Source organism: Garra rufa, chromosome 3 (genome assembly GCF_049309525.1).
Source record: "Garra rufa chromosome 3, GarRuf1.0, whole genome shotgun sequence".
Lineage (NCBI taxonomy): Eukaryota > Metazoa > Chordata > Actinopteri > Cypriniformes > Cyprinidae > Garra > Garra rufa.
The window spans coordinates 53,696,645-53,711,466 of record NC_133363.1 but is presented as its reverse complement, the minus strand read 5'-3'; the positions used below and the strand labels follow the sequence as shown (position 1 = coordinate 53,711,466).

The 14,822-nt window shown below is 45.2% G+C and overlaps 1 protein-coding gene across 1 annotated transcript; it reads left to right on the top strand.

Annotated features, from left to right (window-relative positions):
- The first annotated feature begins 948 nt into the window (after positions 1 to 948).
- Positions 949 to 6,655, top strand: LOC141331643 (uncharacterized). The gene is made up of 7 exons (XM_073836685.1): positions 949 to 972; positions 1,571 to 1,598; positions 1,757 to 2,098; positions 2,186 to 2,554; positions 2,669 to 2,773; positions 2,865 to 2,899; positions 5,855 to 6,655. Exons 1-7 carry the CDS (start codon positions 949 to 951, stop codon positions 6,653 to 6,655), a joined length of 1,704 nt encoding a protein of 567 aa, XP_073692786.1.
- The last annotated feature ends 8,167 nt before the right edge of the window (positions 6,656 to 14,822 follow it).

The window sequence follows — 14,822 nt, the reverse complement described above, 5'->3', positions numbered from 1 at the left end:
GTACTGTCTCAACCAAGTTGGTGGCCTCAAGAAATCTTTCACAAACTATAAAAAGTTCCATGTCTATGTGTCCCTAATCAAACTTCCCCTAAAGGAATTTTACAACATCAAGTTCTATCTTCAAAACAACAACCCCTTTTTTTTAAAAAAGCAAGCACAAGCCGCATTTCATTTATAAATCTGAAATTTGGTTTAATATATTGTTTGAAAAGTATGGTTTGTCAAGATGAAAATCTGGAATCTGAGGGTGCAAAAAAATCTAAATATTGAGAAAATTGCGTTGTCCAAATGAAGACCTTATAGCAATGCATATTACTAATATATTTACAATATATATATATATATATATATATATATATATATATATATATACATACATACATACATACATACACACACACACACACACACACACACACACACACACACACACACACACACACACACACACACACACACACACACACACACACATATATAAAACAACATTTAATAATCCATAAGCTTAAGGCTCTGTACTTAAAGTGTTATATAGCCATAACTTTGTGGGTAACAGATCAAAATTGTATTGAATACTCACAGAAATCCATTTAGTTAACACAAGATTATTATTATTATTATTTTTTTACATTTCTTAAAAATAAAAGAGAACGATGTACGCTATGTTGTATTAGAATCCCCATCGCAGGAGTGTTTGCTAGTGTTTTGTAGTAAAAAACATGAAGTGTGTTACAAAAATCTCCTTTTTTTTTACTATATTAATTATTGTGAAAATATATCATCATTTTGTGAAAAGAGCCATTATAAGACACTGCTTACAAAATAGAAATTAATGTGAATGTAAAACGACACGAAAAAAGGCATTTTGATGTTTGTGTGCTTGTGGCCTCTACTTGTGTTACATGTGGTGTATGTGTGTTTTTTTTTCACACTTCAGAGGCACTCATAATGGGGCGTCAATCTTTTGAGAAGGTCAGTTTCATAATAAAGAGATGTAGTTCGTGTCACAGCTATCCTGCAACTTTAGTTCAGTTTAGTTGCAGATTGGGATGGTCCTTCTTTCTTTCTTTTTTTTTAAACCAATCTTTACATTTACTGTAATTAAGGAAATCTATAAACAGCTCTGTGTGTACACACACACACACACACACACACACACACACAGGTAAACCGTAACTAGTGTGAACCAGTAGAAAGAAGAAAAGAGGATTTTTTGAGATTTATTAAGGTAACTATCTCTGTTTCTACTTGACACAACAACGTGATCTTTGATTAATGAAAGTCTCCAAGAACATAAAAAATATACAATGTTAAATTTAGGATTATTTATCTCTTCTGATTGATTTTGTGAAACTCATTTTTAGGACAAAACATTCTGTGGATGATCACAAATACAAATGCTGAAATCTTGCATTAAATTTCTGTAAAATAATGTACATTATTGTTTTTTGTTTGTCTTTGGTCATATATACATATGTCTGAGTATTATGTGACAAGCTAGAATTGTATAATGTTATAATAATAAATATGATATAATAATAAATATTTTTTTTTTTTTTTTTACCTCTAGATGATCCTACTGCTTTATCTTTTGATGTGTAAGTTACTATTTTGTACTGTCAAACTCAGACCTGCACTACGGACTTAATGAATATTAAAGCTACACATCATACTTCTTTTTATTGTGTTTAAAAAACAAAGCAAATATACTGTACAGTAGGCAATACTAACAGTTCCCTTACTCGTTCTTTTATAGGCAGCTCAGATAATACAGTTGCTCAGAATCATCTGAAGATTGTTCAAGCTGGAGACAGTGTTAACTTCCCCTGTATTTTTTCAAAAGCGTCAAGAACCACTGTTGCTTGGGTCAAACAAAAAGCTGGAGAGAAACCCCTTTTAATCGCGTCATCATATCAAGCTTTAGCTGTCATGTTTGAAAATGACTTTGACAAACGTAATCGTTTTTTTATAGCAAAAGCTGATGGTATTTTTAATATGAGCATCACAAATGCAGAAGAATCAGACACTGCAACATATTATTGTGTTCAATATGTATATCAGTTCAAATTTGGGGAAGGCACTGATCTCATTGTTAAAGGTAAGCAGAATGTTCACTTATATTTTACTGTAGTACATGTAGTACATTGTGTCTGGTCAAATTATCATCATGTTGTTTTCTTTTAAGGCAAACAACAGAACATGCAGTCTGACCATGAGAGAGATATGATGGATCTAGAGGACCCAGAAGACCCAGAAGACTCTGCAGTGGCTCTGCAGTGCACTGTTCTCACTCAGAGCTGTGCAGGAGAACACAACGTCTACTGGTTCAGACATGAATCTGGAGAATCTCCTCCAGGAATTATTTTCACTCAGGAGCGCAGGAACGCTCAATGTGAGAGGAGCTCTGATGTGAACTCTACTGCACACAAATGTATCTACGACCTGCCCAAGAGAAACCTCAGACAGTCTGATGCTGGGATTTACTACTGTGCTGTGGCCGCATGTGGAGAGATACTGTTTGGAGATGCAAGAAAAACTGATTTGCCAGGGCCAGGTAAATGACAAAAATAAAAAAAAAATAAAAAATAAAAAATTATAAAATAAAATCTTGTGGGTTCATGTTGCTGTTGCATCACTAATATCTCCGGTTTTCTTCCCATATATACAGAAACACCATGGTGCACAATTGCTCTCATTTTAGCAACTTCAAACGGTTTATCTTTAATTGTGATCTTAGTTCTGGGTGCACAGTTGCACAAGCACCAGCAGAAAGGTAAAATTTACGTGCTTCATCTTCCAGTTGTAATATCAATATCTAACAGTTTCAGTGCAGTTGTAACAAGAATTCTTCTTTTTATTTAAAGATGCAATCCCCTATATTGTGCTGGATGAATCAATGGTAAGTCCTCCTTTATCTTTTCTATGCTTGTTTTTAGACTAGAGCGTAATGTTAAGTGTGCTTTATGCCAGTATATATGAAAATGCGTAATGACTGCATTAAATTTTAATCACTTTGTTTTTTTTCCAATTTATATTCTAATTAGTCAGGTTTTTTTATAATCAAAATATTTAAGTAATGTATTATTGTTACTGTGGTTCTGTTTCAGGCTGATGTCACCACGACTGTCAATTATGCAATGTTTCACAAGCGTGTTTAACATTTAGAAGACTCCTGGAATAAAACTGGACAAGTGAGACTTGAAATTTGACTATCATATCATCTATACGGGGATTAAAATATATGCTCTGTGTTTGCTCCTCTGATTAGTATTCTTCATTTTCAAGACCGTAGTAAATTAATGTATGATTCTTTTCTTTCCTTAAACATTAACTGTGAAAAATTCTTCCTATAGGCAGTAAAGAGGTAACGGAGAACAAGTGTATCTAATGTTTTTGTAACATGCCTTCATCTGGTCGGCGTTAAAACGACACTCAGATGTATCTTTTGCTGCCTTTGATATCTCACAATCCAGGACCTGCAATTTTTTTTTTTTTTTTTTTGAAACGTTAAAAATCAAGTAATCTTTACACATCCCTTAGCTTGTATTTAAAAAAAAAATAATGATTACATTTATGAAAATACATGTACAATGGAAGCCTGACTGTGTAAATCAGCAACAAATTACAAATGTTGTTGATAGAGCTTAAGTTCTACTGTATAAAACCGGAAACATTTTTTAGTTTTCTAATAGTGGAAGACTTTGTAATATTCCAATTTTTTGTTGATCTTGATTATATGTAAGCTATAAATGTAAAACAAAATGTTTTTGTTTTTTTACTAAAATATTAATGTTTTGTGCTTAGAAATATAATTTACATGCTTTTTGTCTCATGCTGAATATGTGGCTTTTGAATAAAATAATAATCAAATAAAAAAATACTAGTGTCTAATTTGTCTTAACAGATGTCAGATGTTAGGATAGGACAAGAAATATGTATGCATCACAATATAATTCACCTTTTTCCTAATAGATGAAAAAATTTATTCAATTTAATTAAGAGTATACAGTTGTGGCCAAAAGTTTTGAGAATGACACAAATATTAGTTTTCACAAAGTTTGCTGCTTAACTGCTTTTAGATCTTTGTTTCAGTTGTTTCTGTGATGTACTGAAATATAATTACAAGCACTTCATACGTTTCAAAGGCTTTTATCGACAATTACATGACATTTATGCAAATGATTATGAGTCAGTATTTTCAGTGTTGGCCCTTCTTTTTCAGGACCTCTGCAATTCGACTGGGCATGCTCTCAATCAACTTCTGGGCCAAATCCTGACTGATAGCAACCCATTCTTTATTCATGGCTGTGTTTTTGGGCAAAATTGTGAGTGAGCCCACTCCCTTGGATGAGAAGCAACCCCACACATGAATGGTCTCAGGATGCTTTACTGTTGGCATGACACAGGACTGATGGTAGCGCTCACCTTTTCTTCTTCAGACAAGCCTTTTTCCAGATGCCCCAAACAATCAGAAAGAGGCTTCATCGGAGAATATGACTTTGCCCCAGTCCTCAGCAGTCCATTCGCCATACTTTTTGCAGAAGATCAATCTGTCCCTGATGTTTTTTTGGAGAGAAGTGGCTTCTTTGTTGCCCTTCTTGACACCAGGCCATCTTCCAAAAGTCTTGGCCTCACTGTGCGTGCAGATGCGCTCACACCTGCCTGCTGCCATTCCTGAGTAAGCTCTGCACTGGTGGCACTCCGATCCCGCAGCTGAATCCTCTTTAGGAGACGATCCTGGCGCTTACTGGACTTTCTTGGATGCACTGAAGCCTTCTTAACAAGAATTGAACCTCTTTCCTTTTTCCCATGACACACCAGAAGCGCTCTCTCGATCCCAGCTCTCTCTCAGACAGTGTGCGATCAATTCTCCTTGCACTTGCAGTTATCAAAATGTCTATTGTGTGGAGTATATCACGTGATATGCGACAGTATATGTCCATTCATTCCATTTTAAAGTGACAGCAGCATAATTAAATACCTGTCCGTCATTACTGTTAATAGAACAACAAAAGATGCTACACAAATGTAAGCATGTTAAATAAATATACTGTAATAGAAATAGATAGGTTGAGTTTGACCTATCGGACTGGCCTTCTAGAGCTTCATGACAGAACTTTGGATCATGGTATCCACAAATTAACTATGGTTTTGTTACACTAGCCATAGTTTAACTATGGTATTTGTACATCTGTGGTTAAACAAATGGTAATCAATATTCCAAAAAAGGTTACTGCACTTTTACTTTAATAAAACCATGGGGTCCCCTTGAAACATTTCCACTGTGGTCTGTGCTGCTTGCAGAGCTGTTTTGTATTTGGTTGCATTGTGCTTATTTGCAGCGTGTTTCTGTATTTGGTTGTGTTGTGCATATTTGCAGCACGTTTTGTCACACTGTCACACCCTCAGCACGTTCCCTCAGTCCCAGTCACCACGATCTGTCACAAACCAATCAATCCCCAGTGAACCATCACCAGAGTTCTAATTACCCACACCTGCACCAGCAATCACCCACTCCCTTTAAATACTTACCTCTGTCATTCACTCACCGGCTGGAATCGAAGTTACATGGATACCTTCTGTGGATCCTCTCCTCTCCGCGCTGATTCTCCTGTGCTCCTCATTGGAACCCCTTTGTGTACCTGTGGACACAAAACACATACCTTTAAGGGAAGTGCCTTTTGTTCTTGCTGGTGACTGTTGATGGACTTGTACTTACCTGCTGGATTGTGCTAGAAGGCTTGTATGCTCCAGTCCATACTTGCCTGTTTTTAACCTGTTTGAAGTATGCACTATTCACAATAAACATCACTAATTATTACCTACATTCTCCGTGTTTGTGTGGACGTGACAGGATTCCAGCCCCGGAAAAGCTAGATCCAGTTTACCCATGGAGGCTAATGCAGCAGCTACCGACACTTTCCCGGATCTATTCGCTGATATGGTGAACGCTCTCCGCCAGTCTTTGCAATCCGTTCCCACAGCTGCCAGAACGAACAGTACGAGGATTTCTAAAACACCCCTCTCTCGCCCCCTGAGTTATTCCGGCGATCCAGGCAGCTGTAATGGTTTCCTCCTCCAAAGTTCCCTCTATATAGAAGCTAACGCTCACAATTTCCCTAATGAAATTTCCAAAATCTCCTTCATGATTTCCCTCCTCACTGGACCAGCACTCCAATGGGCGGAGGTGCTCTGGAGTGCTAGAAGTCCAGCGCTAGCCACTCACAATGCGTTCGTCACTCATTTCAAGGAGGTGTTTGGAGTAGCTCTCACTCCCCTCTCAGTGCACGATGAACTCATAACCTTGCGTCAAGGTACGTCTAACATTCACGAATATACCTTACGTTTTCGATCACTAGCAGCCAACAGTGGTTGGAACCAGATCGCCCTTTTGGCAGCATATCGAAAGGGACTCAAGCCACAAATTCGCAAGCACATGGTCACTTATGACGACAACGTACCTCTAGAGAATTTCATCAAGAAAGCTACTAGTATCTCTCAACATCTCTCTGCCTGTTCCTCGACGATATCAGTGGCCAGTTTCCTTCCATCCAGAGCGCCTTCACCCCAACGGGACACAGAGGAACCCATGATCACGGATTCCTACCGACTGGATCCTGCAGAGCGGAGGCGACAGATTAGAAGCGGACTATGACTGTATTGTGGAGAAGCCTCACACCTCATCAATGTCTGCCCAGTTCGCCCGCCTCGCCCAATGGTGAGTTCAGTGTCATTTACTCCTGCAATATCTAACGTACCACATATCAAAGCCAATCTAATAGTAGATTCTCGTACTCTCCCCATACATGTGCTGGTGGATTCTGGAGCGGCTGGCAACTTCATTTCTTCTCACTACGTCACAAAGTATCAGATTCCCACCGTCCTCAGTGAAACTAGATACCAAATAACTACCATTCAAAACTCACCATTGGGCGATGGTAAAATCTCCCGGAGGACAAGGGAATTAATGCTCATCTCTCAGCATAACCATCTTGAAAACCTCACCCTTTTAGTACTTCCCCGAGCTAATGTCGATGTCATCCTGGGTAGACCCTGGCTCGCAAAGCATCAACCCCACATCAACTGGAGCACAGGAGAAATCCTAGAATGGAGTGCAGCATGCAAGAACCACGGCTACAGTTCTCCATCAGCAACCTCGAAATCTCCACACCGCTCTATTCCCCTTCAGGCCACAACTGTCGAGAGTCCGACCACTCACGCCTCAGTCACCATTCCTGCCATCTATCAGTCGTTTTCTGACGTGTTCAGCAAGGAACGAGCCACCCAATTACCTCCACACCGGCCCTGGGATTGTAGTATCGACCTGCTGCCAGATGCCAAGCTACCACATGGGAAAATCTACCCACTTTCACGTCCTGAGCAGGAAGCCATGGAAAGTTACATCAAAGAGGCTCTCCATCAGGGGTTTATCAGACCTTCCACGTCCCCTGCAGCGTCTAGTTTCTTCTTTGTCTCCAAGAAGGATGGTGGACTCCGGCCCTGCATAGATTATCGTGTGTTGAACGATGCTACTGTCAAATTTGCCTATCCACTTCCACTTGTACCAGCTGCCTTAGAGGAGCTTCGGGAAGCTTGTATGTTCACCAAACTCGACCTCCGCAGTGCATACAATCTGATCCGTATCCGAGAAGGGGACGAGTGGAAGACTGCCTTCATTACCCCGACTGGCCACTATGAATATCAGGTGATGCCCTATGGCCTGGCCAACAGTCCATCCATATTTCAAAATTTCATGAACGAAATCTTTCGTGACTACCTCCACCGTTTTACCATAATCTACATTGACGACATATTGATCTACTCCCGCAACATGGAAGAACACCAGAACCATGTCCGTCAAGTTCTCCAACGCCTTCGAGAGTATCAACTCTACTTAAAGGCCGAAAAATGTGAGTTCCACCAGTCTACCGTCTCCTTCCTCGGGTATGTGATCTCTGCGGAGGGAGTCCGAATGGAGCCAGGTAAAGTGGATGCTGTAGCTAACTGGGCGGAACCAAAAACTGTTTACTGCTTCGCCAACTTTTACCGTTGCTTCATAAAAAACTACAGTCTTCTCTCAGCACCACTAACCTCCCTCCTGAAAGAAGGATGTCGAGTGTTGAACTGGACATCTGAAGCACAACAAGCTTTCGACCACCTCAAGCACATGTTTGTCTCAGCACCTATCCTCAGACATCCTGATCCTTCACGACCCTTTATAGTGGAAGTGGACGCGGCAGACGTGGGTATCGGAGCGGTACTATCTCAGTGGTCTGGTGAACCCCGGTCTCTCCATCCGTGTGCGTACTACTCCAAAAAACTCACCCAGGCCGAGCGGAACTATGGTATAGGTGATCGCGAGTTACTGGCCATTAAGCTTGCCCTCGAGGAGTGGCGGCACTGGTTAGAAGGAGCCCAGTTCCCCTTCACAGTGATCACCAATCACAAAAACCTCCAATACCTCCAACATGCCAAAAGACTCAACGCCCGTCAAGCACGCTGGTCACTGTTCTTCACTCGCTTCAACTTCCAAATCACCTACCAACCCGGTCACAAGAACACCAAAGCAGATGCCTTATCACGTATGTATTCGCCTGAACCTACCGTTGACATTCCTGACCCAATCTTACCTCCTTCTATTTTCCTGGCGCCCATCCTGTGGCAAATGGATGAAGAAATCCAGACTGCCACCCTCGAGGAGCCCGCTCCACCCGGGCTTCCCCCGGGTCGTACCTATGTCCCTAGTAATCACCGACTACCTCTACTGGATAGTACGCACACGTCCCTTGGCTCAGGACACCCTGGCAGCAGGCGAACCCTCTCGCTCCTCCAACAAAAGTATTGGTGGCCCAACATGACTAGGGACGTCGTCCGGTACGTCCGTGGATGCTCGGTCTGCGCCGTTACCACCACACCTCGCCGCCTGCCTGAAGGTAAACTGCAGCCTTTACCTATTCCCCGCCGGCCCTGGACACACCTGGGAGTGGATTTTGCCACGGACTTACCTCCCTCTCAAGGTTACACAACAATTCTTGTGGCTGTAGACCGTTTTTCAAAAGCCTGTAAACTAATTCCTCTAAAAGGTCTTCCCACAGCTCTTGAAACAGCCGAGGTGCTGTTTCACAACGTGTTCCGGAACTATGGGCTCCCAGAGGACATCGTATCTGACAGAGGGCCTCAGTTTATTTCCAGGGTCTGGCGGGCCTTCTTTCAACTTCTGGGAACCACGGTCAGCTTATCATCAGGATATCACCCTCAAACTAACGTGACACACACTGATCAAGATGTTCTCCAAATTTGCTGGTGCTTTTTCTATTTGTATATGTTTTCTTAAGTTGCGGTACACTGAGCTCTCTGTATTTCAGGACATTCTGTTCCCAGGCCCAACAGAGTCATCAAATCAAGTCAAGGTGTGGTGGTGGCAAAAACATGAAAGAGCTGTGAGACAGCAGCATACTGTGGCCTTTTCATGTTTTGTTGCTTTACAGCACTCAATTACATTGGATCATCATTATATCTCTGTGCAAATCCTATATTATTTTTTTACATAAATTAGTAAATTCACATATTAACCATTATAAATGTGAAATAAGCAATGTGCATCATGCCTCAATGTACTGTACATGACATCAACCAAAGTAAAGATTTCAGCTGAGGTTAAGAATTAAGTAAGATAGACATATGTTTTTAATTATTTAGAAATGTTTAATTTAAAATTAATTAAAATGCTTCATGAGCATGTCGCATCTTGTTTTGAGAAAAACGGTGAGGACTAAGGCTCCTGTGATAATGGGCTTTTATTAAACAACAACAACTACCCCATAAGGGGAAACACAAGACCCACTGATAGCATGAATGTCCAGACCTTGACACTAAACCAAAACTGAACTAGACAGGAGTGTCAGTCATATGAACAAGAGAATGGCCTGAGAACTCAAAGCCAAGCCACACACTCTGTCACGGATTGGCCAGGTTCCACACCCTCAATCACACCCAGATCACCATCACCTGAATTCTGATCACCGGCACCTGCACGTCATCATCACAGCCACCTATAAATTCTCACGCCACACACCACTCTATGTCCGGGCTCGTTCTACGAAAGCGGACTGTAGTGTCACTCTTCCCAAGAGTCTCGCTATCCTATCGTTACCTGAAAGTACTTACCTGAACTCTGTCTCGTTCCAGTTTTCCAAGTTCCTGTTTCCCAAGTTCCAGTCTTCTGAGTCCAGTCCTCCGAGTGTTCTCATCGGCAGTTCAACGTAGTGTGTGCCGTAAGTCATCCTCTGCTCCGTTCAAGGAATCAGCATCCCTTTCTCCGCTATCTGGATCCTGCAAGGAAGGATATCATCCCATTCAGTTCCAAGTTCACTCAACTCCAACATCTCATCGTCTGCCATACTCACCTAGGATTGGGTCTTCTCACATCTTCGACATCACTGCTCACTATTAATAAATATCATTGTTTCACTTACCTTGTTGTCCCGTCTGCTTCTTAACAGAAGCCCGGACCTCAATACAGGCAGCAGCATGAATGTCAATGACCCATTTCAAGAGTTGGTGGATTCTCTTCGTAAAATCCTTCTGGCAACACCATCTGTCACCCCTTCCGCACCGCCGCTCGTCACGCCTCCCAGCACTTCTTCGGATCCACAGCCATCCAGTCCCATGGCCCGACCAGCGCCATACGATGGCGGGGCGGAGGAGTGCAACGGATTTCTCCTGCAATGTTCTCTGGTTTTCTCTATGCAGCCTGCGCTCTACCCCACTGATCAATCTAAAATTGCATTTATCATCTCTCTTCTCACAGGACCAGCGCTAAAATGGGCGAACTCTATTTGGCAACAGAATGGACCGGCCGCTCGTTCCTTCCAGACATTTATTGCTCACTTCAAGGAAGTCTTCAGTCGTACGGATGGAGAGATAACAGCGGGTGAGCAACTGTATCATTTAACTCAAGGATCTATGTCTACACAGGAGTATGCTCTACGTTTCCGCACCCTCGCTGCGGCCAGTGGATGGAACGAGCGGTCACTGTTGACCACTTACCGTCTTGGTCTCGAGCCTCGCCTTCGTCTCCAACTCGCTGCCCTAGATGACACCATGGGGTTAGAGCGCTTCATCCAACAGTCCATCCGATGTTCTGACCGTATGTTATCATATCTCTCTGAAACCTCGAATACTGCACTCCTCCGCCCAACGGACATCGCCAGCCCTCCAGAACCAGAGCCTATGATACTGGAGTCTGGTAGACTATCTCCCGCTGAGCGACAGAGGAGGCTGACCCGGGGTTTGTGCCTCTATTGTGGTGCTAGTGGGCACATCAGACTGACGTGCCCCCTCCGTCCAGTCACTGCTGCGGTGAGTGTCATTCAATCAGACGTGGAAAAGATGTATCCCTTGTCTACATGTGTGCAGTTAACCACTTCCTCATCTTCTATCATAGCCCACGCCCTCATCGACTCCGGGTCAGCGGGTAATTTCATCTCGGGGAACCTCTGTCGCCAGCTCCAGCTCCGAACCGAAGCTTCGTCGAGCGTCTACCAGATCCAACCCATAACCAGCTCCATCACCACGAGACCACGAATACACCGGAAGTGCCAACCCATCTATCTCCAGATCGGAGTCCTTCACCACGAGGAAATTCAGTTACTGGTTCTGGAGGGCGCCACCATGGATATCATCTTGGGGCGGCCGTGGCTGGCGAAACATAATCCCATCATCTCCTGGGGCAATGGAGAAATAATTCAATGGAGTCATGACTGCTTTCCCGAGTGTTTTCCTGACCTTCCTCGTCCGATTCCAAGACCCATGTCTATCAACGCCACGTCCATTGAAAGTCCCCTGGAGAAACGTTCTACCCAGATTCCTGAAACCTACTCCTCCTTCCAGGATGTCTTCTGCCCCAGGAGAGCTTCCCAGCTGCCGCCCCATCGGCCATGGGACTGCGCCATAGACCTGATTCCAGGCGCCCCTCTGCCTAAGGGAAGGATCTACCCGTTGTCACTTCCGGAGAGTAAGGCCATGGAGGAGTACATTCAGGAAGCATTACAACAAGGCTACATCCGTCCATCCAAATCCCCAGCAGCATCCAGCTTTTTCTTCGTCGCGAAGAAGGACGGAGGGCTGCGGCCATGCATAGATTACCGAGTCTTGAATCAAGGTACCGTAAAATTCAAATACCCCCTTCCTCTCGTCCCTGCGGCCCTGGAACAACTACGAACAGCCACCATCTTCACTAAGTTGGACCTCCGCAGCGCATACAATCTGGTGAGAATACGGAGGGGGGGATGAGTGGAAGACGGCCTTCGTGACCCCTACCGGGCACTATGAATATCGGGTCATGCCCTATGGCCTGGTCAACGCCCCCTCCGTATTTCAAAACTTCATCCATGAAGTCCTCCGGGAGTTCCTCCACAGGTCAGTGATAGTCTACATTGATGACATCCTCGTGTACTCCCGGAGTGAGACTGAGCATATCCACCACGTTGCGGAGGTCCTCCAGAAGCTCAGGGAGCATCAGCTCTTCCTCAAAGCGGAAAAATGTTCATTTCACCTTCCCTCTGTTCAGTTTCTGGGTTACGTCATCGACCAAGAAGGTATCCGCATGGACGAGAGGAAGGTTTCATCAGTCACCTCCTGGCCACAACCATCATCCATCAAGGAATTACAGAGATTTCTTGGCTTCGCCAATTTCTACCGCCGGTTTATTCAAGGATACAGTCTCATTGCCACGCCGTTGACCAACCTACTCAAGGGTAAACCTTCCAAGTTGTCCTGGACTCCCGAAGCCGCCGCAGCCTTCCAGTCCCTGAAGAGAGCCTTCACCAAGGCACCCATCCTGCGACATCCCAATCCTGAACTCCCTTTCGTCGTCGAGGTAGACGCCTCCACTACCGGCGTGGGGGCAGTGCTGTCCCAGCATCACGGTGCCACCAAGTTACTCCATCCATGTGCCTACTTCTCCCGGAAGTTCAGCCCGGCGGAGAGGAATTATGACATCGGCAATAGGGAACTCCTGGCCATTAAACTTGCCCTGGAGGAGTGGCGACACTGGCTGGAGGGGGCCAGTCATCCATTTCTGGTACTTACCGATCACAAAAACCTCCAATACCTCCGTGATGCCAAACGCCTATGTCCACGCCAGGCCCGATGGGCGCTCTTCTTCTCAAGATTTCAGTTTACCATCTCCTACCGTCCCGGTCCCAAAAATGTCAGAGCCGACGCCTTGTCTCGTATCCATGACTCTTCCAATGTCCATGAACTCCCAGGATCCATCCTCCCAGACAAGATTATTGTCAGCCCCATAGAATGGTCAGCCCCTCCTAGTGTCGCTACTCCTGTTCCTCGTCCTCCGCCGGGCTGTCCCCCTGATCGTCGCTACATCCCCAGGACGCAACGGGTAGATCTCATTCGTTCCATCCACACTTCCCTAGGCACTGGGCACCCCGGGACCAACAACACCCTCTCGCTGTTGTCCGAACGCTTCTGGTGGCCTGGGATGGCAAGGGATGTGCAGCGTTACGTCAAGGGCTGCTGTGAATGTGCCATGTCCAAGAATCCAAGACACTTACCAGCAGGGAAGCTCCATCCCTTGCCGATCCCGAACCGCCCCTGGTCACACCTAGGGGTCGATTTCATGACGGATCTGCCGGAGTCGGATGGAAATACCTGCATCTTGGTGATTGTGGACCGCTTCTCAAAGTTTTGCAAGCTCCTACCCCTGAGAGGACTACCCACGGCCTTCGAAACTGCGGAGCTCCTTTTCAATAATGTCTTCCGTCATTACGGCATACCTGAAGATGTGGTATCAGATCGCGGTCCACAATTCATCTCCCGTCTTTGGAAGTCCTTCTTCCGGCTCCTAGGTGTGACCGTCAGCCTCTCCTCTGGCTACCATCCGCAGACCAACGGCCAGACGGAGAGGAAGATCCAGGAAGTGGGGCGGTTCCTCCGGACATTCTGCCATAACCGCCAGAACTCCTGGAACCAGTTCCTGGGCTGGGCCGAATACGGCCAGAATTCACTGCGGCAACCATCCACCGGCCTCACACCATTCCAGTGCGTCCTCGGTTTCCAGCCACCCCTATTTCCCTGGAATGGTGAACCATCTGAGGTCCCCGCAGTGGATCACTGGTTCCGGGAGAGCGAGAGGGCCTGGGACGAGGCCCACCACCACCTACAGAGGGCAGTCCGCAGACAGAAGACCCAGGCGGATCGGAGGAGGAGCACGGCCCCTGAATTCAGTCCAGGTGATCAGGTTTGGTTGTCCACCCGAGATATCCGTCTGCGGCTGCCCTCCAAAAAGTTAAGTCCCAGGTTTGTTGGTCCTTTCCAAGTCCTGGAACAGGTAAACCCGGTCACTTACAGACTTCAACTCCCTCCGGAATACCGTATCCATCCTACATTCCATGTCTCCCTCTTAAAACCGTTTCACCCACCTCTCACTTCCTCCACAGAGCCTGGCCATGAAGAGGAACCTCCTCCCCCCCTGATGCTAGATGACGGCGCCATCTATTCCGTCCGGGAAATCCTCCGATCCCGTCGTCGTGGTGGTCTCCTAGAATATCTGGTGGATTGGGAGGGGTATGGACCTGAAGAGAGGTCATGGGTCCCAAGAGAAGACATCCTCGATCCCACGCTCACCGAGGAATTCCACACCGCTCATCCGGAGTTTCCTGCACCTAGGGGACGAGGGAGACCACCACGGCGCAGAAAATTTCGGCCCTCAGGAGCGGGCCCTGGGGAGGGGGGTAGTGTCATGGATTGGCCAGGTTCCACACCCTCAATCACACCCAGATCACCATCACCTGAATTCTGAT

Excerpts from the sequence above, each read along its gene's own strand:
- LOC141331643 (XM_073836685.1), top strand. The coding sequence starts at position 949 with ATGGGGCGTCAATCTTTTGAGAAG. Across the intron at positions 2,099-2,185 it reads CACTGATCTCATTGTTAAAG|GCAAACAACAGAACATGCAG; the intron begins GTAAGCAGAATG and ends TTTTCTTTTAAG. Across the intron at positions 2,900-5,854 it reads TTGTGCTGGATGAATCAATG|GATTCCAGCCCCGGAAAAGC; the intron begins GTAAGTCCTCCT and ends TGGACGTGACAG.